This window comes from Falco cherrug, chromosome 8 (genome assembly GCF_023634085.1).
Source record: "Falco cherrug isolate bFalChe1 chromosome 8, bFalChe1.pri, whole genome shotgun sequence".
Lineage (NCBI taxonomy): Eukaryota > Metazoa > Chordata > Aves > Falconiformes > Falconidae > Falco > Falco cherrug.
In genome coordinates this window covers 24,960,184-24,984,744 of record NC_073704.1, presented here as the reverse complement: position 1 = coordinate 24,984,744, position 24,561 = coordinate 24,960,184, and the positions used below count along the sequence as shown (strand labels likewise).

The window sequence follows — 24,561 nt, the reverse complement described above, 5'->3', positions numbered from 1 at the left end:
TACTTACAGACTCCAAGTCAAAAATTACTCAGTAAGCTTTTCATGTCTCGGGTTGTGTGACAGGAGAGGGATCGCACTGTCATAGCTAGCAGGGAAATCCTACATAGCGACACGGGCCATATTTGCAGCGGTGTCCATGAAATGCCAGCAATTAGCACATGCAAGGTTTCCTAGAGCAGTGAAGGCAGCAGCTATGAGAGGAAAAGTGCAGAAACGTAGCGTTTGCATATGCCTCTTGGACAGGTGACCGTTACAGTACTCACAGCGTTAAGAGGTTCAGCGTTCCCTAAACTAGAAGGTCATAGTGGTCGCTTCTCACTGTATACAGGACTCTGCTTAACCATTCAGTAAACAGGAAACCCCTACTCACTACCACTATTTAAAAACTCAGGTGTCAGCCCAAAACAGATGGTGGGGAGGGAATCAAAGAAAAGAACAAGTGTTCAGGCAATTGTTCTACTTCATGAAAGCTGTTGAATTCCCAGGACATGAAAAAAAACGCCAGCCAAACTGCAGCTGGCACATACAGAACTCCCATTAATAGTTTCAATTCTCTGTCAGCCGTAAAATGTCTGGCAATTTTTAATTTATTTTCATTTTTAAAAGGGAAAGAGGAAAACACAGGGAATTTCACAGCAGTCAGCCCAACTTCAATTTGTAGAAATATTCTGGAACAGATTATGGAACAACCAGCTTACGAGAATCTAGAAGACAAAACCAAATGACAAAAAAAAAAGCAGACTGGTCTGTCAAAAACATCAAAACAATCTGATTTTCTTCACTGCAAGTGCAACCAGCTTAGAGGGTAAGGCAGAAGCTGTAAAATCTAGAGATCTTGACCGAAGACTTCTGACACCATCCCACGTGATATTTTCATCAGCAAAATAAGGAAATATTGCCCAGATCAGCAGTTTCCTTTCTAAGGCTCTCTGTAGCAGAAGCAGAGGTGTGGACTGGAGTGGAACACAAGCTAATAAACTCGTTAGCTTCTCAGTGTGTAGTGTCCTGGGAGGGGAGGAAGCACAGCAAAAGGCATGCTGAAAGGCATCATCGACCCTATCACTTTCTCCTCCTCTCCAGTCCTCAAATTCATGATGCTTCTGAAACTTTTTGGTTTTTAACCACCACTTAACAAGTGAAGTTGCCCTAAACAAGACTGAAGATCAGAAGGTGCGTACCTTGAAGTATAAAATAGTGCTCTGATTAGGATAATACAATGTCCCTATAATTGTAAAAAAATTTTAAAAAAGAAAAATTAAAAACAGTCAGTCAGCTCCCATAATAAAAAAATGCAATTGTTTTTTCTTCTTCATTGAATCCGGAAACAAGGCTACTGAGATCTGAAAATAAATATGTATTATCTTCTTACTGCATTTATAGCGTAATGGGAAGAACTAACATACCAAAAGCAGCACCACCAGGTGGGATTTGAATGTATGGAAAATGAGACCTGGATTTATCCTGAGTATTTTTTACTGCCTTGCAGGAATATAAGAGACAGCAGGTAACCATTTCTTTAAATGAATCCTGTAAAACTAAGCTCTGGCAGTGAGGGTGTCCTGCATCACACAAGGCAGTTACTCCTGTTCATAGGACAGACTCTTCGCAGATCTCCAGCTCAGCTGCTATTTTGGTCACATTTTTTGTCATTACCTGTTGTGAACTTTTACCTCCAGTGCCAGCAAATGGGGTCACAGGCAATATTCAATGTGATCAAAAACTTACTGTTTTCAAGTACTTCTATTTATGATATGTTAAAATGCACAATTTTAAGGCTGTAGGCAATTATGGTTTTAATTTCATAAAGTAGTAAATATGCAACATTCATGAGGCCATCCTCTTTTCTTAACAATTAAGAATGTCATCCATGATTGGTTGACTCCAAGTACCACGTTAAAAAGTAGCACAGGTACAGACATGTAGATACTCTCCTTGGCTTATTCAGAGAACTGCTTAAATATATGTATTACAAAGACTAGCGGGGGGGGGGGGGGGGGGGGCGCAGGGGGAAGAAAAAAGTTTGGCCAACCTTTAGTTCTTTAAAATAATAGAGAAGGAAATATTTTTTCTCAAAAGTTAAAAACTCTGAAGTTTCTGAAGTATTATTTACTGTCCTTCCGTATTGTATTAGACTTAAAATTTCTGATAAGCTTTTGCAAGTATTGCCTCTTAAAAAGCGTCACAGGTTTCACGTAGCCCATAGGAGAATTCTGTGGGGTTTTATTTCAGCTTTCTTTAAAATTATTTTTATAGTGCTTCTTTTTTATTTTTTGTTATTATTTTCCAAACTCTTGGCTGTTCCCCCCAAAATTACAATTTCATCATTCTGCTCATCTGGCTATCCTATCCACCCTCCCTCCACTGACAGCAATTATAGGATAGAAACAGCACTGCATTGAAGATGCATGTCAAAAGAAGCATCTGCTTTTTTGGCAAACTCCGTACTGTTGGTGGCACTGGAATTATTGCTATACTGTTTGTCACAGGGTTAGACCACAGATGGCTCTTTTGGCTGACATGGGATCCGCTATGTCATTTTCTGTTTATTCAAGTTAAAAAATAAATTGAAGAACTTGTGCCCGACCATGTATGAGGGATTCAGTTCCTATCAAAATCCCTTTGTCTACAATTGATGGTTCCTTATGGGCGGTATACGACACCCTGCCCAGCAGCAGCATTGTCACTGTGCATCCCTCTGCTCTATTTTAAAGAAGAGAACACACGTTCTTTTCAGCAAGGCTGCCTTTCTGTTATGCCAGTATTTAATAGGTAGCCCCGCGCAGTACACCCCAGCCTGTTCCTGCTTCTCCTGCTGCATTCTCTGACAACATAGATGGGACAGTGCAGGCAGCTGGCTCACGCCTTTTCTTCTACGTTCCCAAATCTTAATCGTTCTCTGACAGACTACACCCACTTCACCGCAGCCAGCATCTCCAGCTGGAGGAAAGGTGGCATGTCAGAAAAAAAAACTGTAGAAAAAGAACCCAGTTTTGTGAGACTTCAACATCAAGACTGAATCCAGATGACCCCATGAAAAGGCTCTTTTGAGTTGCACAATTTGTGCTTTAAAGTAGAGATCAGTTTAGATATTTTATCCTTCCTACTCAGTTTGCAAATCTTTTTCCTTTTCTAGTTGTCTAATGCATTTCTGTGTCTCCAAGCCTAACTAATGTAGAGGTATCAGCAAAGAAGAAGCCAGTGTAGATACCCTGCACAAGTACAACACAAAGTTATTCTAACACTAATACCAAGAAGGTCCAATTCTGTTGCTCAGCAGCTTGTTATGTGCCTATGCTAAGTTACAGTTAAACCAACTTCAGTGAGAATGGTAGCGTCTTACATCACTTTCCATGGGAATGAATGACTCGTCCAGGGGCTGGACAACGGGAAAACATACTCTGAGCATCACGGCCTTTCCTAGTTACTCCACTGCAAGTATTTCCATAGTCCTTTATAGTATTTGCCGCAGAAGAGAGGTCAGCATGATCTGTGCTGAGCTGGAAGTTCCTTTCATCTTCTTGTTACCCATTTCTGAAATTTCAGAAAGTGCCCTTATGATCCTTACATTCTGCAATAGATCCAATTCATTATAATCAACGCTCATTAGAGGAAATACACAATATTGCTGGTAAAGTATTAAAATTAGTCTCAAGTATAACTAGGAGAGCACAGACCTAATTTGAGAAACACTATTAGTGCAGATTAAATACTTTAGGATTTATACCCCACTGCTATCACATAAAAAGGAAGTATAAGACACTTTTACAATTATTTCAGCACAGGTTTAAGTAACTATCAACTAAATTTCAACAGAAATGGAACTAAGAGTTTGCGCTAAGTTTGTCATGGTATTTGACATTCAAAGAGTCCACATTGCTGTAACTGGGGTATGTATACACACACACACACATATAGTGTGACACTGAACTTGCAATTCTTCATGGCAGGGTGACCACACCCTCATAAATGCAAAAACACCAAACTAAACAGAGGCAGCCCTGTAGTAATAAATTAGCAATGTAGCCATTTTTAGAATGGGGTGAGATCAGTAGCAACTTTTAAAATCGTCGGACTCATGATCTAAGGAGTAGTTGGTTTTCTGCACTTGCACACATCAGCCTAGTTCCACTCTCACCCAGTGGTTCTGCATTCATATGCACAAACTGGAAATCTGTCCAAGAGTTTTATACATCTCAATATTGCATAGAACTGGCAGACCAGAAGACACAAATGTCAAATGTTGGCAAAACTTTTCAACGCAGGGCTTTTCTATAGAGTACCAGGGAGCAAACTCTGCTTGGTTTGCACGCTGCAACAGGTATACCAATTTTGTTTGGATTTTAACGGGACTGTGTGTAGCGTACTGTACGAGACTGCAAATGAAATTCCCAAAGCCTTCTAAACTACTCTCAAGACTTACATGGTCTAAACTACTCTCAAGACTTACATGGCTTCTTAAAATAAAACACAGGAGCTGAAATCTCATTAGAAGAGAGCTAGTCTTGAACTTCACTGCTTTTAACACATTTGCCTTTTGCATAATTTCCCATTAGGGAGGGGACTGTTGCAAACCCCATGCAAACTTCAGTGCAGGCACCTAGCTGCTCTGCCCGCAGCGTGGGTGTGACATGGCAGTAGCACTTACCAAAGACTTTCATTAACACAACTATATCAGTGCAGTTACATGCATGCTAACAACTCCAGGACGGACAAGCTGTTAGTTGTATTCTCATGGAAGGTGATGAATACCGCAATGTTTTAAGTATGCTTTATACCCAGCAAAAGTGATTGAAAGGAAGAGCTAAGGACAACTGTTCCTAAATGTTGGGGGGCAGTGGGCACCAAGCAACTTCTGACATTTCTCAGAGATGATCTTGCACTGCTCCACAGCCATACCAACAGCCACCACATTGAACCTTTTTGGCCAAATGTTCACTACAGCATATTCAGCATAAGCAGCATAAAAGATCCATTTTCTACAGATGTATGACACAACACAGTTACACACAGGATACCCTCTGCTCTTCAGGAAAAAAAAAAAAAAAGAGCAGTCTGTCATGCCCAGAACGATCTTCACAACTTCCTCCTACGTAGCACATGGAGGTTTACCCATGCACAGGCACCACAGAACAAATAACAATCAGTTTAGCATGATGAAAGCACCTATGTTAACTCCTGGGACAGACAGAAACAAGAACTGCTCATCTGGCTGATGAATGGTTCAGACAGATACCAAACAAGAGTTACTCTGCGGCTGCTGTTACTACAGAAAATGCTGCTAAAACTGTACAGACAACTTCAGATGGCCCCACCCCATCAGGAAACACCAGCAGCAGAAAATGTAGCTTGACAACCAGCAAGAAACTATGAATGTTTCTCTGATTTGTTATCACCATCCTGCCCCTTTGCCCATAAAAAGGGGTGGGTGTGTGTGTGTTTGTGCGAGTGCACACACATAAAGCAGTTATAGCTACATTCTTTTAGATTTGTGTATCATACAGACTACAGGTTGTTTGAACTTTGAGGACTAAGACAGTATGATGCACTTTCTACTTCTTCCTTCCACAAGCTTTTATGACCTGCTTTTTTGAAACTACGTGCTATGAAGAGTACAAGGAAAATGTTGACATTTAGACAATTTTCTCCTGGAAAAGACAGGGAAGTATCAATTTTTGTCTCTAGATGTCTCCAAATTCCTAACCTGCAACTGTAGCTTGGTTTAGCTTCCTAGAAGTTAAAGGGAAGCATTTTCTTCTCACATTTCCAGTCAGTACACTTCTTGCATCTCACAATACTGAGCGATTACGCCCTCCCACACCTTTTTCCTCTCTCCAGATAGGCAATTTTTATGCACATGAGTAGAAAAAGAGCACGTACCTTGTTTCTTTAAGGCTAGTTTCAGATGTAACATTAATATGCATATGACTTGTTTGATTACCAGCATACTTAATGCAGAGGTCGCTTTTCCAGCACCGTTTGAGGAAACAGGGACTAGGATACTCCAGAACACAATGCTTAGTATAGTACAAATAGTATTCAATCCCATTCAACTTGGATCAACCAGCGCTTGTTAGCATTTGCTCAGCATCAGTCTCAACAGATCCAGGCTGTTTCTAGCAAAACTGTTCCGTTGTTATTTGATGAAAGCCAACTTGGGCAGCACGTCTACCTCTATAGCCCAGAGAAGTTGACTTCGTATGTCTATTTAAAGCACAGAGTTGCTGAGCACCAATTCGAGACAATCTGTGAGGGAACTCTTTTAATTTTAAGCCATAACAAATAGAAGCATGAGACATTTAAAAGTAGTAGTTAGGGAATCTAACCAATTAGTAAATCTAATCCTCTTTATGCAAAGTTATTAAAAACGTTAGTGTATTCCTAAATGTAAGTGATCAAGGGTGCACAGATGAGAAGGAGTCCTTTCATATGTTAAGGCAAATCACCACAATTCTGCGAACACAACAAATCTGGGGACTTGATGAAACATGGCAAGGAGTTTGCTAAAATCAGCATAGCAAAATCCAGCACATGAGCCTGCTTTTATAAATAGTAGTTTGCTTCTCTATAAATAAGGAATCCAGTACTCCTTCAGTAGGATGAAATTCTCAAAGCTGTAGGCGAGATTAAAACCGAAGATTCATCCATAAAAACTAGGGCAAGATTTCCAATGGTAGGTAACTACTGGTGGAGCTCCCCAGTAGGTGTCTAGTGACACATTAGGGATGTCTGTACTGACCTTTGATGGTCTGAACGTGGCATTGGGTCAACAAAGAACCGCACAGAAAGCTGAAATCTTTCAAATGTTACTGATAAGGTGTTTTAGCATGGAAAGTCAACTCCTGATAAAGTGTGAAGTAGAAACTGCACTTTCGGAGAGATCTAGGATGTGCAGATAGGGAAAAGGAAAAGGGCGGTGTAAGGAAGTCAAAGAGCTTTAACACTGGTTGTCATAGCTGCTGGTCCGATAAGCTGACTTTGGTGCAGAACCAAATAAAGAACAAAGATGACTTTGCTGGCCCTGTTGGCAGCTCGGCTTTCCAGCCAACTTTTCCCTCGGTTTGGCTGAGAAGACTGAAGTGCAATAGAGGCAATTGCTGGTGCTGTGTATCTCAGCTCAATCAGCTCTGCAATCTGGATTGCCCCAGAGCCACCAGTATGAAAAGCAGAAGGTACAGGAACAAGGGAGAAGCGTGACTGATGTCAGGCTGAGGACAACTGTGGACCCACAAACTGAGATGGCAGTTCAAGGAATAGCTTGAGCTGGCACTACTGCCAAAAGCCTAAGCCTTGCCCCCATAACTGTTCTCTCCCTTTCCAGGGGTGTCCCCCTCTCTAACAAAAAAAAAAAAACCAAACCAAAAAAAACCAAAAAAAACCCCACAAAAACAAAAAAAACCCAAAATATCAAACAAACAAAGACACCGAGAAAAAAACAACACACAAAGAAAAAGGAAGTTCAGACTGCTGCTTTTACCAGCGGTGCTGACTCATGAAAATGGTAACAAAACAGCATTAGGCTGCCAAACAATCAAGAATTTAACCAACTTTGGGTTTTCACACACAAACTAAGACAACTTCAGCAAATACATGTGGTACACAGTCTGTAACTAAGCCTCACATAGTAGGGCAACAAGCAGCATGCAGAAACCTGTCTGCTAAAACTTCAGTGAAATTCTGTGTACATGCCACATGCAGCAATGCTGCTCTGGCCTTAGGGTCAGTTTTTCCTTAGAATCTTATCTGAAACAAACCTGAGCCAGTCTTTTCTCATTCTTTAAAGGATGATGTTTTGGTAGATGCTTATCACTTATTAGATCCAACACTCTGGCTGTTGAAAACATTCTATTTTCTCTTTACAAATAACAATCTTTTCCAAAATCCTTGTCCAGGCACTTCCAAAAAAACCATATGTACTTACATCTGTTTTATTTATAATTTCCTGTTTTTATTGACATTTGTAATTTGTATTGTAGTAATGCAAACAGAAGAGCTATTCTAACTCATTTCCATAGTACTCATCAGTTTCCCTAGCATTTTGCCTTCTAATTTGAAACTTCAGTCTCAGTTTGAACCAAGAGATAACCATTTTTTTTTGTAAAGTACAGTTTTAACTCATGCAGCTAGTTGTTAACTAAGAGATTTTTAATTCTGAGAGAAAAGCGGTTTTAAGTGGTTAAGAATATAATTCAGATGTCTGAAATTCAAACAACACTATATGACTTATTCTAAAATTCAAATGTTGGTGGCTTCACGGTGCATGATAATTGATTCCTTTACATTCAGAAACTTAGTTCTGAAGTTGTTACAGGTGTTTAGCAACAGTATGCTGAGCAAATGTAGGATGATGTTCCTAGGTGCATCTTAAAAGTTAAAAGAAGCAACACTCCAAATAGCTGCTGGGGTAAATGTCTGACTACACCATGAATCATTTTCATAGACACTATAGAGCATTGTTAATTCTGAAATGAAAAAATACAAGAATCAGATTAACACCTAGGAAAGCTTCCAGATATACTGCTAATACAACACTTCAAATATATGAGGAATTAAACTGCCAAGATGAACTGGTCCTGGCAGCGCAGTATAGTCTAACTCAGACGTACAAACAATTATAGCTAAAAACCACAGAAGTGATACAAGTAGTGCTTGCAGCAGTCACCAACGTATGTAGAAGCCCGTGCAGTCAGGAGGCCATGCATCAGCACAGCTGGCACATTGCTGCAGTGTGAGAAAGCCTCCATCTCTGGAAAGGGAAGGGACAGTTCCCTTGAACCATGTGTGGTGCTGTGTATGGCTGGAGATGAACACCACATCAAACACTAGTCAGGAATAAACCAGTTCATTTGGGCACAGAGTCCAGCTCATCCACAGCTTTATTAGCCACCTTCTTGTCCTTGGTACAAGGATTCAGCTAAGGAATCATACCTCTGAATACATCAGAAAGTTACAGATAAAGGAAAACACTTTTGACAAGTACACTTAGAATTGATAATTAAAACACCACAGTGAAAAGGAATCTGCCCAGCTAATGGCTAACATTTTAAGATTAATTAACCACTGGCCCCTCCTTATCGTAGAACTACAGTCACAAGCAACTGCTTTCAGGTTCGCCCTACACTGTGGGCCATTTCAAGGAATTATATTTTTAATAAAAACATTCAGCTCCACTTTTCTTAGCAATCCTACCTTTGCAGCTTATCAATCTATGCAACCGTTGGATGTTTAACGCTAATGGTCTTGTAAATCATCATTAATTTGCTACAACACAGTAAACTGAAGTCGAAAGACCATGCATTGCATTTCCTAAACGAATAAACCAAATATGTAAATGTATGCAATTTAATTGGATTGCAAAAAATAAAATGGGACAACAGAATATTGGAATAAGGACCTCCCAGAAAAGAAAAAACACAAGGAGTTAATTTAGTAGGAAAGATAAGGCCACAAAACCACTAAAGCTATCTAGATAAAAACTCTGCAAAACCTAGTCCATGGCACTTAACGGAGTTATTCCTGTCCTGAGTAATATTTTAATGGTTGAATTCTGCCTTTCTGCACACTAAACTTCCATTTAGAAATACAGACAACTACCGCTAGGAAAAAAAAAAAACATCTACTCCTTTCTAAAACTAGAGTTCTAGATAGTTTTACCAGTCCGGTTTCTTGACAAAATGAACTCTGCCATTGGTATTAATCCGGAAATATAAATAATAGTATTCATGTGAACATTCCCATAGACTGTAAAGTAACTACTCACACAGTAAATGGCAGGCAGAATTTGAACACAAAGTTTATAATTTTGAATAGTCTGCTCTATGCTAAGCTTTAGAAAACAGACTTAAACATAAATTTCTAGAAGTGCATAAAGATATTTAAGAAATTTAGTTCTAATTGCTGTAATGTCTGACCCACTTCCGGATGTTAGTAAATTTCTGTACAAAATCTACAGGAGGTAGGAAACAACTATTAATAAATATCTTTTGAAGATCCAAACCTAAACAATTTACCTAAGATTATCCAAAATATCACTGACAGGACAATTTTAACTTTATGTCACCATCTTAATCCCTGTACTGTCCTTGTATAAACTTTATAGGTGTGGCTGATCTCGGACTTTCATTGTCACCCAAGACAGTGACTCAACACAGAACTTATTTCAGGGGGCAAAGAAGGTGAAGGTAGAAGCCAGCTTTGCGGATTCAGTAATTTTGAAAGAGAGTCAGCAGAGACGCGTCACTCCAAAAAAGGTCTTTTGATAGAAAGATAAAAGATGCAGATAAACTAGATCTTCCATTCCATCATCTTATATACTGGAATACAAACCCATACATTAATAATACTAAAACAATCAATGCTTCACTTGCAACTGCAAACAGAAAGCCCAAAATCGTCAGGAGCTTCAGAGCAGGGAACTCCCAGCAACTCTTCAGAATATGTAAAGAAGAGCTGCATGAAAAGGCGAAGTGCCTTTTCTAGCCTAAGCCAGTCTTCAGCAATTCATGACATCCCAGAGGCCACGATGCTCCATACCTAACAGATCTAAGAACACTATGAATGTGGGCAATCTGGCAAAGTCTGCTTCAAAAATTCACCTGATTTTGTCAATATAGCAATTAAAATATCAACATAACACTGAAACAATGAACCGCTTCCTTAATTTCCATCTTTCATTAACCTCCATTGGATACTGGAATATTGTAACAGGGAATGTAGGCAGCTCCTAGGCACTTCAGACAACCAAAAAGCCACTGCATTCTTCCATCGGTGCCACGGTGTGCCCTAAATTTCACTAGCACCTTCAACCAACTGAAATTCTCCATAGTGAATTACATCTTCATATTCTTCACCATAAAAGTTACTCAAACTTTCCAACACGTTGTATAGCTCCTCAGCACTACAGGATACTGCCAGTTTTCTCCTTTCAAAAATTGCCCTGAATTCTGGAATATTTACATGTATATATGTGCACTGGAAGCACTGCTGCCCTACGACAATAAAGGAACAGTTATCATTTACCTTTTTAAACTAAATACTGCAGAAATGCTTTTTTAAAAATCCAGGTTTGATAAGTGTTTCTCATAAGTAGCATCCAGAGCGCTCTCTCCTGGAATGCTGAAGAAAAGCCAAAAACTGTCCCCTTTTCAAAGGTTAGTAGCTAAGCAGTAGTATTTAATAACCCACTCAAATGTTCTTCCCAAATTACACAGAAGTATTTTTTAATAAGCACAAGTACTGTCATAGTGAGGATCACGTAAGCCAAGTAGATTGGATGGAATAATATTAAAGCAATTTAAATACCATTTGATTTTGCTGCATGTCAGTCCAATACCAAACCTAGGAAACAACAACTATCCATCTCAGGTTTCTCACTGGGGAAATTCAAAAGTCTTCTGGTTCTCTGTCTCAATAAGTGCTTATTCATATCAGTAGTCTCACCACAGGCAGTGGCACCATCGAGTATGTAAATATGCACTGGCATAAACAAGAGTCTCACAATTCAGAGCCACATTTTTAGAACTCTTCTTGAACTCATCTGGAAGACACACCGCTAAACACTTCAAAGGATCCTGTCCTGCTGGTGGTTGCTTTCCTACCGGACAGAAATCTGTGGAACTGTGTGCCCAGCTCTGCCCCAGCCCAGGTTCATCAGGTGTGGGTGCTGCCTTCCCAGGCTCGCAGGAGGTACGTCCTGGCCAGACAATGTGTTTACAGATGCGTGGCACACCCCCTCCCACAGCACAGCCACGGCAGCCCAGGTTAGCACCAATTTGTACTGTACGCTACTTTGACACTACATACTTCAAAGCTTTGCATGTCATAATAGGTTATTTTAAACCTTAGCTAAGTGAATAGCTAAGCTAAGCCAGAACAAACACGTGCACTACGGTGCAGCAATACAAATGGTTCAAAACGGGCCACCATTGCCATCTTCAAAGATGGGCACACAACCTGCAGCAGCTAGAATAACAGAGCCTTCGCACTCCAATAGCAGCCCAGAGAAAATTCTCTTACACAACTGTTTAAAGCATTATGAGCAAATTATACGTATAGGTAGAAGAGAAAGAGGAGCACAAGAGTTGAGATTCATCCATCATAGCGTAAAATTTCCTTTGCAACACACCAGCCATCTCTTCAGTGCTTAGCTGAAGCGCACTCCAAAGCCTGGACAGGCAGCATTGCACCTGGTGATGCCCAAGAGACATTACTATTTCCAAAGCAGGAAAAAAACAATTATATGGTCTGGTGGAAGGCAGCTGAGTGAAAGAGGCATCACTGGCTTAAAAAAAAAAAAATTAAAAAACCCTCTACCCTTTAGCCTCCAAATAGGTTAAGTATAAGAGGAAATATGAAGCCTTCCATCAGCACCTCTTCTCTGAACACAACCTGAGGCAACAGGGTTGTACAATAACCACAGTCTCCCTGAGAAGGCTGGAGGTTGTCTGCTACAGGGCTGCATACAAGGTAAAGGAAACTTTCAGGTCCTGTACTACTATTTTGGGTTTTTTTCATTCCTCATTTTTCAGAATTTTATTTTGTTGTTTCTGGATTTGTAAACAAGGATCTACATTTGATTTTACCCTTGCCTGCCTGGTATTTTGAGTGATTTCAGATTGTTGCTGTAGCACAAGCACAACCTGATGATGTTCCTGTGAGTCAGACAAACCCTAAAACAGGATTCTGAATCACCTGAGTCACCTTGGAGGAGTCAAGCATCTACGAACATTGCTTCAGATTGTCAAAGATAACTGGATACTCCTCCACTAAGCCGCAGCAGCCTTCCTGGGAGCTGGTAACACCTCAGGCATGAAAGAGGTGCCATGCAGTGACTAACAATCCTCAGAAAAGCTCCCCATAATGCTCACCCAGACTCACACCTGAATCCTAGACTTCACTCCCCAAGCACACTAAAAATGGTAGTGCCACACATGTATCTCGCGTATCCTAAAGGACTGAATTCTAACATTGTTACGCTGTAGTACCCAGATGACAGAATATATGAGCTGTAGTTAACCTACAGAGTCATGTTTCCACTTTTTTGAAGCAAAGAACCATATGGTAGAGGAGATTCACATATAAAAGAACCAAAAACAATAGAAGGCAAGCAAAGAAATAAATCCCCTTCTCATCTGAGTGGAGAAACAGAAAAAACACTTAGAATAAGGTGTGAAAGTGCCATTGTCAATAAGAGGCACTGTCAAGTAACAGAATCAACAACAAAATAAAAAGTTACATATATTTAGTTGCTGTAAAGAAGCATTTCGTTTCATAAACAGGTAAAGGTCAGGCTAGACTAAGTCCGATGCTCACCTTGCCCTGCTGTTTCTGCTGTTCTTCACCCCAGGAAAACGAAGCCCAAGTGAGGCTCCCCAGAACAATGCATTATTTGTTTCCACTGCAACCTCACAAAGTTCTACAGTTCTACCAACCAAGGAAGTAAAATCAAAACACTCACTCTATTTGACACATCATTTTTCTAAAGCAGAATACTTTAAACAAATAAGACACACGCCAGTGATTTCCTAAACTATTATGGTTAAGCGTACAACACGGCTTTTATGAGAACACACGAACAAAAAGGTACTGTTATGTATTATACTATTATATATTTGTACATATCTGTAATTATCAGCTTTTATTTTGCAACAGATCATAGAGCTGATATATCTTAATACTAGATCATAAATTCAGAAAAAGACATTTTTGAAGTGTTGTAACCATATTTGTTTTGAAGCGTTATAAGCTCTTTTTTCTATTTGCTACATATTTTTAAGCTAGTGCAACTTAGTGTATGGGTGAGGCCTTAAAACTGGTATAAAGTTTTATTGTTATAAATCAATTTACTTAAGCTGTAACAAATGTTACTAAATTCAAACGGCTATAAATAAACTTAACTGAAACTGACACAAGCCTAGTTCATCTTGAATCCGTTTAAAGCAGTCCCTCACCAGCATTCAACTACTTCAACTGCAGTTTAAAACTACTTTGTGTGTCAACACACACATGCGGCTACACTGCTTTAACTGCAGTCTCTTAGGACAACAGAGCTAAACCTGTGCTAATCACAGCCACCAGCTCCTACAGCACATGATTTTGTTGTTGTGTGTACGTTGCTGGGTTAGGAGGTTTGTGCCTATCTAACCCGTGGTTCCCCCTCACGTTTCTCCTCTGTAACTCATCCCTTCCCTTTCCTGTTGCATCAGGAAACTGCAAATACAGTGGCTTCTGCAGGGCTGTTCTAATTACCACAGTACACTGCAGTTCTGAAACATATGCCAAATAACTAACAACTACTTCAACAAGACTTCTGAGAGCATTTAAACATGGTTCTGTTGGCTTTCTAGAAAACTTGCAACAAACATGCCTCATCCAAGACCAAAACACCTCCGTGCACCTCTTCAATACAACTACGGCTTCATAAGCTTTCACAGTGTCCCTTAAATAAGCTGTTTTAAAAATAATCTGATGTAGAAACAGAGAAAAACGTTCATAAGAAGCCGGAAACAGAGCCATGAGGCTTATAAAAAGTTCCTATTCTCCACTGACTTCTTTTGTTATACACCGCCTCACGCAACAAGCAAAGATAAACTTTAATGAAGACTTCAGGGATGAAAAAAAATAAAATGCAGACTAAAACACCTATCATGTCAAGCACCCATTATTTTTATTTACTTGGTTGCAGCACTGTGCGGATGTTTTAGGAGCCATCTCAAGCTCGCAGGAAAGGATTTTCCCCTCCCTTCCTTCCTTCCCCTCTCCTCCCTGCCAGTAATCCTAGTTTAAAGGACCTAACCCCTCTGAAATGCGTCAACTCAAGCAAAATTTTTTAATAGTTGAAAGTTTCAGGGGAGGAAAAAAAAAAAAAAAAAAAAAGAACCCAAAACAAAACAGCAGATGTTCAAGACACAGACTTCTATTTTCCCTTCCATGTGAAGCTTAATGACAAAGATAGATACTTTAAACAATAACACTTCCAAAGAGATGAAAATATATTGTTCACCCTGTTAGAAATACTAAACAAAAACTTTACATTGCTAAATACAGATAAGACAATCATATCTCTTTTTATAATCTATAACATCATGCCTGACAAGATAAGATGCTTCCTTTTCTTTTATTCACTTCTGGTGTTACAAGTATAGAAATTCACTGACTGAGCAGTTCTGCTCCCTTGAGAATAAAGCAGAACTTCACAAACAGTCTTACAGATGCACTTAAAAATTTAAAATAGCTGGTACTTAATGTAGAGCTGATTCTTGTTAAACCCAGGTACGCTCTTTAACATAGTATACAAGGTAAAGGGAAATAGACTGTGTCAGTGCAAGCTGATGATACAAAATTACATAATTCTTATAGTTCTGAAACAAAGAAATAAAAATAAACTAATCCCATTTATTGAGGTAACCAAGGTTATCCTTCCCTTCCTAGGCTTCTCAGCCTCCCCCCGCAGCACCGCGTATACACACACGACGCAATGTCAAATCGGTCTGGGCGCAGACTGCTCTGCGGAGCTGCATGGTTTGAGTTATGACCATGCCCAGGTCTTGCAAGTTTAATGAGGTTCCTTCTCGCACACACAGACACCACACACAGTGCCAACTGGGAAATAATAAAGTAGGATTACAGGTGTAGCTCCTTGATACGCTAAACCTATAGATAGAGTGAAAAGCTGATCGACATTTTTAGCCCAAGATCTGCAAAAGCTTTCTTCATTCAACCATCATTTTTCTAAGCAATGGTTACTATTTCTAAACTGTTTCTAAATTATTTCCAGTTTCTAAAACCCACCTTAATCTTCAATTTTTAACAAAACCCAGCCTGCGACATGGCCCTTGATGTTAGCAGAGCTGCATGAAAAGATTAATCAAAAGCTTTGTATGTCTCTCCTTACCCAGGCCAAACACCAAATCAGTGTTAAATTCCTCACGTGCAGCTACGCCCAGTTAATCTGCTTGAAAGCAGCAAACTATGTAAATCTCTTTACGCTGGCGTGATAAACATTACACTCATCAAAAGGTAACAAGAACCAGTGTTACTGGGCAAAGCTGTTGCAAGGCACAGACACGCTGGGCTCCCTGAGCACCCAGGCTGTGGTAGGTGGGACCCGCTGCTCGCCTCCATCCCAGGCCTCCAGAGCTGCTTCTGGCTTCCTCTTCGAGAAACCTGAGAGCAGAGAAAGCTCCCTGCACAAAAGCAATTTAAAATCCCTAATCAAATAGCTGCACTAGCTCTGTAGATTCAAGGAGCAGATGGCAGGAGAAAGCCTAATTTTCCATTTACGATAATTTTACAGAGTGCAGAAATATTTACTTCGGAGGAGCGCCTCCTGATTTACATTAGAATAACAAAAGTGGGAGGAGGGACAGAGAATCACCACATTCTCAGCACACACAAACCAAAGGCTAAGAAAGGCTGCATTAAGCAAGATACTGTATGTCATTTTGTTTCCCTCACATTACGGATGCACACATGTGCATTCTTTGCATAGCTCGAGGAAACCTAGTTAGTGAAAATATTAGCTTATGCCTACCTTTTTCAGATAGGATGCACGGCCATGAGCGTTGTGATAGGTTATTACTGCAGATACGGTATGTCTTTCATTCTCTAACCAGACCTGAATCTGCATTTCAAGCCAATTCTCAGATGAGTTGCCACTCATTTAAGCAACATCTAACTTCTAAGCCTGGTAGGGATATTTTTAATATGCCCGTCTCCCCGCAACACAGGAAATGCTTTTGAAAGTACAACTTCAGAGACCATATTTTAGTATTCTTAAAAGTACTCCAAGACAGAGAAAAAGATTAGGTACCACCCAGTTGAAACTGACCTGAAACTGGGGACGTCAACTGGCTCCTACATGCCTGAGTTACACACCGAAATAGATACAGCAGATAGCAAGCATAACACTATAAGCACAGATTTGTTTATAAAACAAAACATAGCTCTTTGGGGAAACAAAGAGAGATTATGGGTAAAGCTCTGGACCTACTGTAGCTAACTGGTATTTTGTCAATGTTTTAAATGAAGACAGAATTTCACATTATATTACAGTGCCTTAAAAATAAATTGAGCATATCGCCTTGCCTTTTACCACTAACTCACTCATCTTTCCACCCGAATCCGTTACAGACTCTTAAAAATGGAATACTAAGACTGAAGTGCTCTTACACTGTTCTGAAATCACGTATGTTACAATATTACACATACAAGACACTCAAAAGATTTTAGTTTCATTTTTAAGTTACTTAATTTTTTTCAGCTTCATACACTACATGCTGTTAGCATAGGAAATACAGTTTCTCCTTTTAGAGTCGATGGAAGACTACTTTTCCTACACTAACAGCACCTAGTGTCTCCAGCTAAAGCACAATTATAATTCAATTGTCTGAATATGGGTTACACAGAACATGCAGAGGCTTAATCTGGACTATTCTTAATTATCACAAGTTGAAGAATTAGGCTCCTAACCCTCTTCAGCACCATTTGACATCAGCTTACCCCTGCAGGTGAAGTCTGAATGAAAGGGAGATCAGAAAGTCAATCTTTAAACGACCTCAGCCTACATGAATGAAGTTAATAGGAGTTTTCCATGGACTTAAATGGAGAAAGGCACAGGCCCTGGCTCCTTATGTAGGAAGTGTTTGAGCAGAGAATAGCTACACACCAACAAAAGAAACCTTTGGTACCCAGGGTCTTAAGCCTACATAATACCCCTGCATTCATTTCTTTCTCTGCCTGTTGGGGAAAAAAGGGTCTGTTTGTTTTTCTGATTCAGTCGGCCCTTTTAGCTCTTTGAATCTAAGGAGTGCACTGTGAAAAGAAGAGCATCTTATCAGCCTGCTCCAGGCCAGCAGGCGAACTCACACCCGCACGTGAAGCACAGCCCTGCCAGCCGCCGGCCTGGCCAGCGCCCCCCGCTCCAGCCAGCGCCCAGCACCCAGCACCCCACCGGGCTGGCCCAGTCCCGGGCCCCTTCAGGTGGAGTAAGAAAACAGTACCTAATACATTGGCTTCATTTACAAAGTATGCAGGAGCACCAGACAAGATCATCAGCGTGGGTGTAGCCAGGGCATTTATTAAAAACAAACCAAAACCAGCACACACAATAAGCGTGTTTTATTATGCACGGACTTGAACACTTGAAGCACAAGATACAAAGATAACTCCACGCACTATTAGGCAGCATCTGCAGAGTGCTGTTGAGGTAACACACCAGCGATTCACATTGAAGACATATTTCTATAAAATACGGGGGGAGGAGAAAGGAAACGGCAATTTTTTTGTGAAAGCTTCAAGAAAACACGAAAGACAAACTTTCACTGTCGAGCAAGCTAGCCACACAGATCACACGCCGCCCCAACAACGCCCCGAGTTCAAAATTTCCCTGTGGCTTCTGCAAAACCCCTCAGTGTGCGGGGCAGCCAGATCCAAGCTGCTGTTCCTGCCCTTTATGAATTCTGACTCCGAGCAAAACGGGGCGACTCCGCAGCGCTGCCAGCCGAACCCGCCGGAGCCCTTGTTCCAGCTGCAAAGAGCAGCGGCACGGCCAGGTTTTTCCTCACCTGGGAAGGGGCCTGCCAGTGTCTTTGACACGGCTCGTCGGGCCGGGAGCCTGTCAGGGACCTCTGCTCCATTTACCCACCGGCACACACACACGCGCACACACACTTTCCGGTGAACTTAAAAAGTTAAATATATATATTTATTTTTTTTTATCAAAGGGTCGATAAAAAAATAACACTTTTTGCAGTAAATAGCGTAACATTAATGCCAACTTTTTTATTATTATTATTTTATTGGGGGGGGAGTAAAAAGCGCAGCCAAAGAGACGGCGGCCCAGCAAGGTTGTAACTCAACTATTTCAACTATTTTATTTCCAGCGACTAAACAAACAAAGAAATACCTCCTCTTTCAGTACAGCTCCATAGATGCGACTGCTCCGAGCTTATCGGAGCGATCTGCCTGCCCGTAAAATGTCACAGGATTTCCCTTGTGCACTTGCGGGGGGGGAGAAGGGGCAAGCCGGAGGCGGGGGGGCCGGGGGCTGGCTGAGAGCAACAGGGCGCCGCGGCCCCCTCGCCCGTTCACGCCGACGGACAAACCCAGCCCGCGGCTTCGCTCTGCGGCAGCACCGTGTGGCAACGCCGGGGCCGCTCTAACTTGTTGCCGAGCTGAGCGGGGCCGCCCGCACCGCCCCGCACCGCCCGGCCCGGCCGCTAAGGTCACCCGGGGGAGGCCGCCCGCCGCCCGGGCGCTCGGCAAGGTCACGGCGCAACTGGGCGGGGAGGGGGCGGCAGAAAAAGGCAGAAAGAGTTTCTTTTTGTCAACCGCAGCTCCCGGGAAGCTAATAGGCTGCAAGTTGCAACTCACCCAAGTCGCCTCCCCGCTCCTCCCCCAGCCCCTCGCGGGGTGCGGGGGGAAAGGAGGGGTGGGGGAGCCACCAGAGCCCCCCCAGCCCACCCCGAGCTCTTACCTGCTTCCGATACGGGGTCCGGCTGCTGCCCGCCGCGCTGCTGTTGCTGCTGGGGAAGATCATCGCCCCGCCTGATCCCCGGCTTCCCCTCGGGATGGGGAGCAACTTCGGCGGCCGCCGGGCTGCGGCGCGGCGGGGCTGCAGGGCGCTCCCCGCCTCCGTGCCTTCGCCGCCGGCTGCGGCTCCTCGCCGGGCCCCCGCGGCCCCCCGCCCCGCCCCGCTCCGCGCCGACCCTACCCCGCCGCGGCCGCCCAGGCTGCCATCAACGGGCTCTCATTGACCGCCGACGGCTTCCCCGGCCCTGCCCGGCCCGGCCGGCCCCACCTCCCGCCGGCCCCAACCACCGCCCAGGAACGGGGAGGCAGCGCGCGCGCCCAGCCGCGGCGGGGGAGCGCGGAGCGGCCACGGCGGCCCTGCCCCGCCCTCGTGCTGCGCGGGGCGGCGCGGAGCGGGGCGCGGCGCCGGGGGAGGGCGCGGAGCGGGGCGGCGGGCGCCCCCGCGGCCCGCAATGGTTGCGCCTGAGCGGGGCGGCGGGCCCGCGGCGGAATGCGCGGCACGCGGGGCGCGCCCGGCTCGGTCCCGGCCCCCCGAGGCGGCTGGGGACACCCCGCAACTCCCCGGCTCACGCAGGGACACACGATTTGTGCGTAACACCCGCCCTCCGCCCCCCCCCCTTGCCTGCCGCGCTGGCTGCTCCGAGTGCAACAGACGCTGCGGGGTTTAACTCTGCAGTTTCCCTCGGTTCGCGGTGGGGAGAGGGGGAGGCACGAATGGTCACAGCCCTCACCGATGCCTCAGGGCAGTATCTGGGAAGCGGGTGGAAATTCTGATTTTCTTCACAAAATTTGGGCCCAGGAAACGTTACGGGTCTTGGGCAATTCGAGTGTGACACATGGAGAAAAGGGGTCGCCAGCTTCACTCGCTATCCCTCTGCACCGTTTACATTATTACGTTTACAATACCCAGTGACGCTGATAATCTAGTTTTTAAGAAGTCCCAAAGTTACGGTCCTGTTAAGCCACTGAGCTCCTGATTGGTGACACTGCAGCAGACCTTCTGGTACGGACATGCACCATCGGGCACCTTTAGGTTTCTCTTCCTCTTTCTGATAATACCACAGCCCTCACCTCGCACGCACAAACGTGGCGGTGGGAAACAGCTGGCATGGAAGAAAAAATAGCAAGGTAGTTCATTACGGAAAGGCCAAGTAACGCAGTGCCAGCTGACAACGCCAGTACCTACAAAAGCCGTGATCTTCAGTTAATCAGTTCCCCAGAAATAATCACCGAGTATTTTGGTATCCTGATACATTGCCACCACAGCTCAGAGCCCATCGGAGTACAGCGGCGGTCAGAAAGCACCGTCACTTGGCAGAACTAGGTTCTGCATAACTTTCCTTTTTTTCCCTCTTTCAAGTCCTAAAATGGATCTTATTCAGTTTGGCCTTGATTTTATAACACGGGTTTAAGGGCTGCTAGTATTGGACAAAAAGCACTGCAGCCACATGGCAATCACCGCCACTGAAAAAAAGTTTGATGGAGTAAATTTGTGCTAGCAGACTTTATGCCGGATCAGGTACCGTCTGCCTGTGCCACCCTAACTCCATGCTGGATGGCAGATCATTTGCATTCCCACTGCTGGCATAAAGTTAGCACAGAAGCTTAGAGCTAGGATAAATTCATGTTCCCTGGTCTGGTTAAGGCTATAGCTTCACGCCAGCTTTACAACAACAGCAGCTGGCATCGCTGCTGAAAAAAAGCAACTGATTCAGAGTGAAACCTTTCCCCTTCCCCCCCCACGCCCCCCACCCTCTGATCAGGTTAGTGTTCTTCCAGCTCATTTCCTTTGTCTGGTTCAGCATGTGGCTGTGCTACCGCTTGTGCCAGCATAATGGAGGAGGTAGCATGGGAGCAAAAACAGGCAGGACCGAGAGGGTGGATATGGCTGCTTGTTTTGGCAGCAGCATCAGATTATATTGGCTTAATATGTTCATGTACCTGTGGCTTGATCTGACAGAAACATAGCTGTGTGCTCATGCCTTCCCGAGGGGTACTACATACAGTAGGCGATCTGTGCTCCGGTCTTGATTATTACAGACCCACGGTCACAGATGACACAGATGCAGTGCTGAAACACTGTCTTAAAGCCATATAAACGGTAATGGTGACAGGCTACTTCTCCTGCTCAGATTTGTATTCCCTATATGATATTTCCTATATGAAAAATAGGAACCCTATTTTTTTGCAGTGTTCTAGTCACCAAAGGGGTGACAAAGCTTACATCTGCTGCACCTACAGGAGGGCTTTGTTAGCTGGAGATGTGTAGAGCGACCACACCTTCCCCTCTCGGGGAAAAGCTTTTCAAAACCCATCAATCATCCCTTGCTTCCTTCCCTCTCCTCTTCCTGCCCCATCCCCCAGGGAAGAGGCTGGAGGGATGTAAACACTACATGTTCGATTGGGCCTATTCTCAGTCACTGTCATACCAGGGAAGGCACCCAAGAATATTCCAAAGCAGTATCTGAAAGGCCGCTGCCCTGCCCTCTCTGCCACCACATGTCCCACAGCTTGCTGTGATTCGGACACGGATTCCCCTCACATCTATGTGACGCATCTCCCTCGGTCACCATTACTCTTTTTCCTAACATACCAGGAAAACAGACAACAAAAAATATAACCCTGTAAACATCTACTAGACCACGATCAAATGGTATCTGCTTATTTATTGTTGTTAAATAAAAACTTATTACATAATTTTCTCAGAAGAAAACCTTGATGTCCTATCCTAAGTGCTAACCTACCTATCAGCATTTTCTGTTCTTTTTAAAAGGCTTGAGTGATGTGTCTCCACTTCTGTTTCAGGCGGGGAAATAGCTGCCTTCCAAGAGCTGTGATGAGGTTATCAAGAATACAGAGCCAGACGCCTTACAGCAGTGTGGCTGGAGGGAAGGGGACAGCAGACCTAAATTGAAATGAGAGTTTCTGACTGCACGTAAGGACAGCCAGGCATTGCCCAGAGAGGCTGTGCGGTCTCCGTCCTTGAACGTTTTCAAGACCAGACCGCGTACAGCCCTAAGCAGCCTGGCCTCAGCTTCACTGATGCTGCTTGGGGCTGGAGGTTGCACTAGAGATGCCCCGAGGTCCCTTCCAATCTGAACCTATGCTTGCATGAAAAAGATGCTTCGCTTTTGCTCTGGAACATAGGCAAAATTATTTCAGTGTAAAACCCTGTAACTGAGATGAAGTTGATAAAGGCTTAAGATAATTCCCTAGATTTTTCAATACATGTCCAGTGATATATCAGTTCAAGATACTGAAAACCGTTCCCCTACGTATTTCCTGGGATGCAAGAAGCATGCCTTGATTGCAAAGAACAGTTTCAGTCTCACTCATTTAGCAATCCTCAAACTGAGACACATAATCTATAAAATGTATACAGATGTGATAATTTAAATCATATTTTCAAGGACTTTATTACTGTGTGTAACAGGTATGAACAGATTTGCAGGTACTCAGGCATCTTGCTCCTTAAAGTTATAAATGAGCAATTAATTTTGATCCTGAGGGAAAAAGGTGACCATAGGTTCTAAGAATATCTAAGTGTGTATATACATCATGTTCAAAGCTTCTTTAAATTACCCAGAGTTTCTTATTCAGAAATAAGGAAAACTTGCTGAGCAGATCTGGTGCGTTTTGGAGCTACAGTGTTGTAATTACATGTTCTGTTTTCTTTGGAGTTATTTTTACATACAGTTCAGAAATTCAGGTTTGCAGAGAGGCTGGGTAAATACAGAAAGAAAGATTTCTCTGAAAACCTGGAGACAACTGTAAGTCCTCAAGAATATTTCCAGTAATGTTTATCAATCTAAACAAATAGTAGACTGACAAAACTAAGCCATTATTTTAAAAACAGTTCTACACATTTAAGCTGCTACTTTACCATTTCTGTTCTAAATCAAATCCATGGCTTCCCTTATTTATCTCAAAATTCAACTGAAGTAGCTAGTTCCCCTCAGGGCATTCGGTGCCTCTGTAGGACAGATGGTCCCTCAGCCCTGGATCTGCTTTAAAAGGGAAACTTTCGGTCTATTGCAAGACTCTGTGAGTCCAGACTGGATCCTCCTGAATTTCCTCACAACCCTGCCCTCCTGGGCACTTCAGGGCCTCCTGAAGACCTGTCAGTGGAGGTGTGATTGTGGGCAACTCACTTCCCCACCTTGACCGGAGCTAGAAGACCTATGGGCTTTCCATCACAATGCTCACTGGCTGGAGGATCCATCCTCTCATCACACCCAGTCATATGTAAAAAGACACAAACCACAGTAGGCGGGAGGCTGAGCCACAACAATGCAAAAATACTTTGAAATACCCTATGCAAGCCAAGGAAACAATATGCAGGGCTGAACTTTGAGAGATATTAAGCATTTCCTGAGAAGTGTTAATAATGGGGTATGGGAAGCTAAGTATCGCACAGAGGCAGATTTTTAATTTTAGGCCTAAGTTCATCTATTCAGAACCAAAAGCAAGGAAAGCATTTATAAGAACCAAAGGAATAAAGTAAACTTCATTACATGGGAAGCTCCTTTAGAGATAAATAATTTCATAATAAATTGGTTTTCTTATTATTTAAGTATCCCCAGTATGCAGGTAATGAAAAAAAAAATATCTGTATCTTGCTAAGTGAGGATGAGAAGTCAGTACAGATGGGACATAGTAATGCCATGAACATGCAAAATTCTTACATATAAAAACATCTGTAAATTTTCTTTTTTTAAGAAGGAGAAAATCATTAAGAAACAATGAATTCTGCAGAAGTATATGACCTACTATGAGTGAGGTATTGCACTCACAATGAGAAGCCATTGTTTAAGAATGCAGTCTTCAAAATAATCACTGGAATATTTTCAACAAGAATCTCCATGATGATCACAACCAAAAGAGGAAGACAAATAACCTCCAGCTGTACTTTTTCAAATACTAGTACCAAGATACCAAATTACTTATGTTTTAGATTAGAACCAAAAAAATAAATGCCATTTTATCACTCATTATAAAATACACATGCACAGTCACTACAATAGATCTCTTTTG

General features: G+C 42.8%; 1 protein-coding gene across 4 annotated transcripts in view; it reads right to left on the bottom strand.

Annotated features, from left to right (window-relative positions):
* The window catches only part of RBMS1 (RNA binding motif single stranded interacting protein 1), a 148,985-nt gene that overhangs the window by 76,069 nt on the left and 48,355 nt on the right, over nucleotides 1-24,561 (bottom strand). Inside the window, exon 1 of one of the 4 annotated variants that reach the window (XM_005442843.4) lies at nucleotides 19,472-19,965. The exons of 2 other annotated variants lie outside the window; for them this stretch is intronic. In XM_005442843.4, the coding sequence (XP_005442900.2) occupies nucleotides 19,472-19,534 (63 nt within the window). In that variant the 5' untranslated portion in view covers nucleotides 19,535-19,965. Of the gene's footprint in view, nucleotides 1-19,471; nucleotides 19,966-24,561 lie in introns of those variants that run through there. One more of the 4 variants, XM_005442844.4, reaches the window with a different exon arrangement.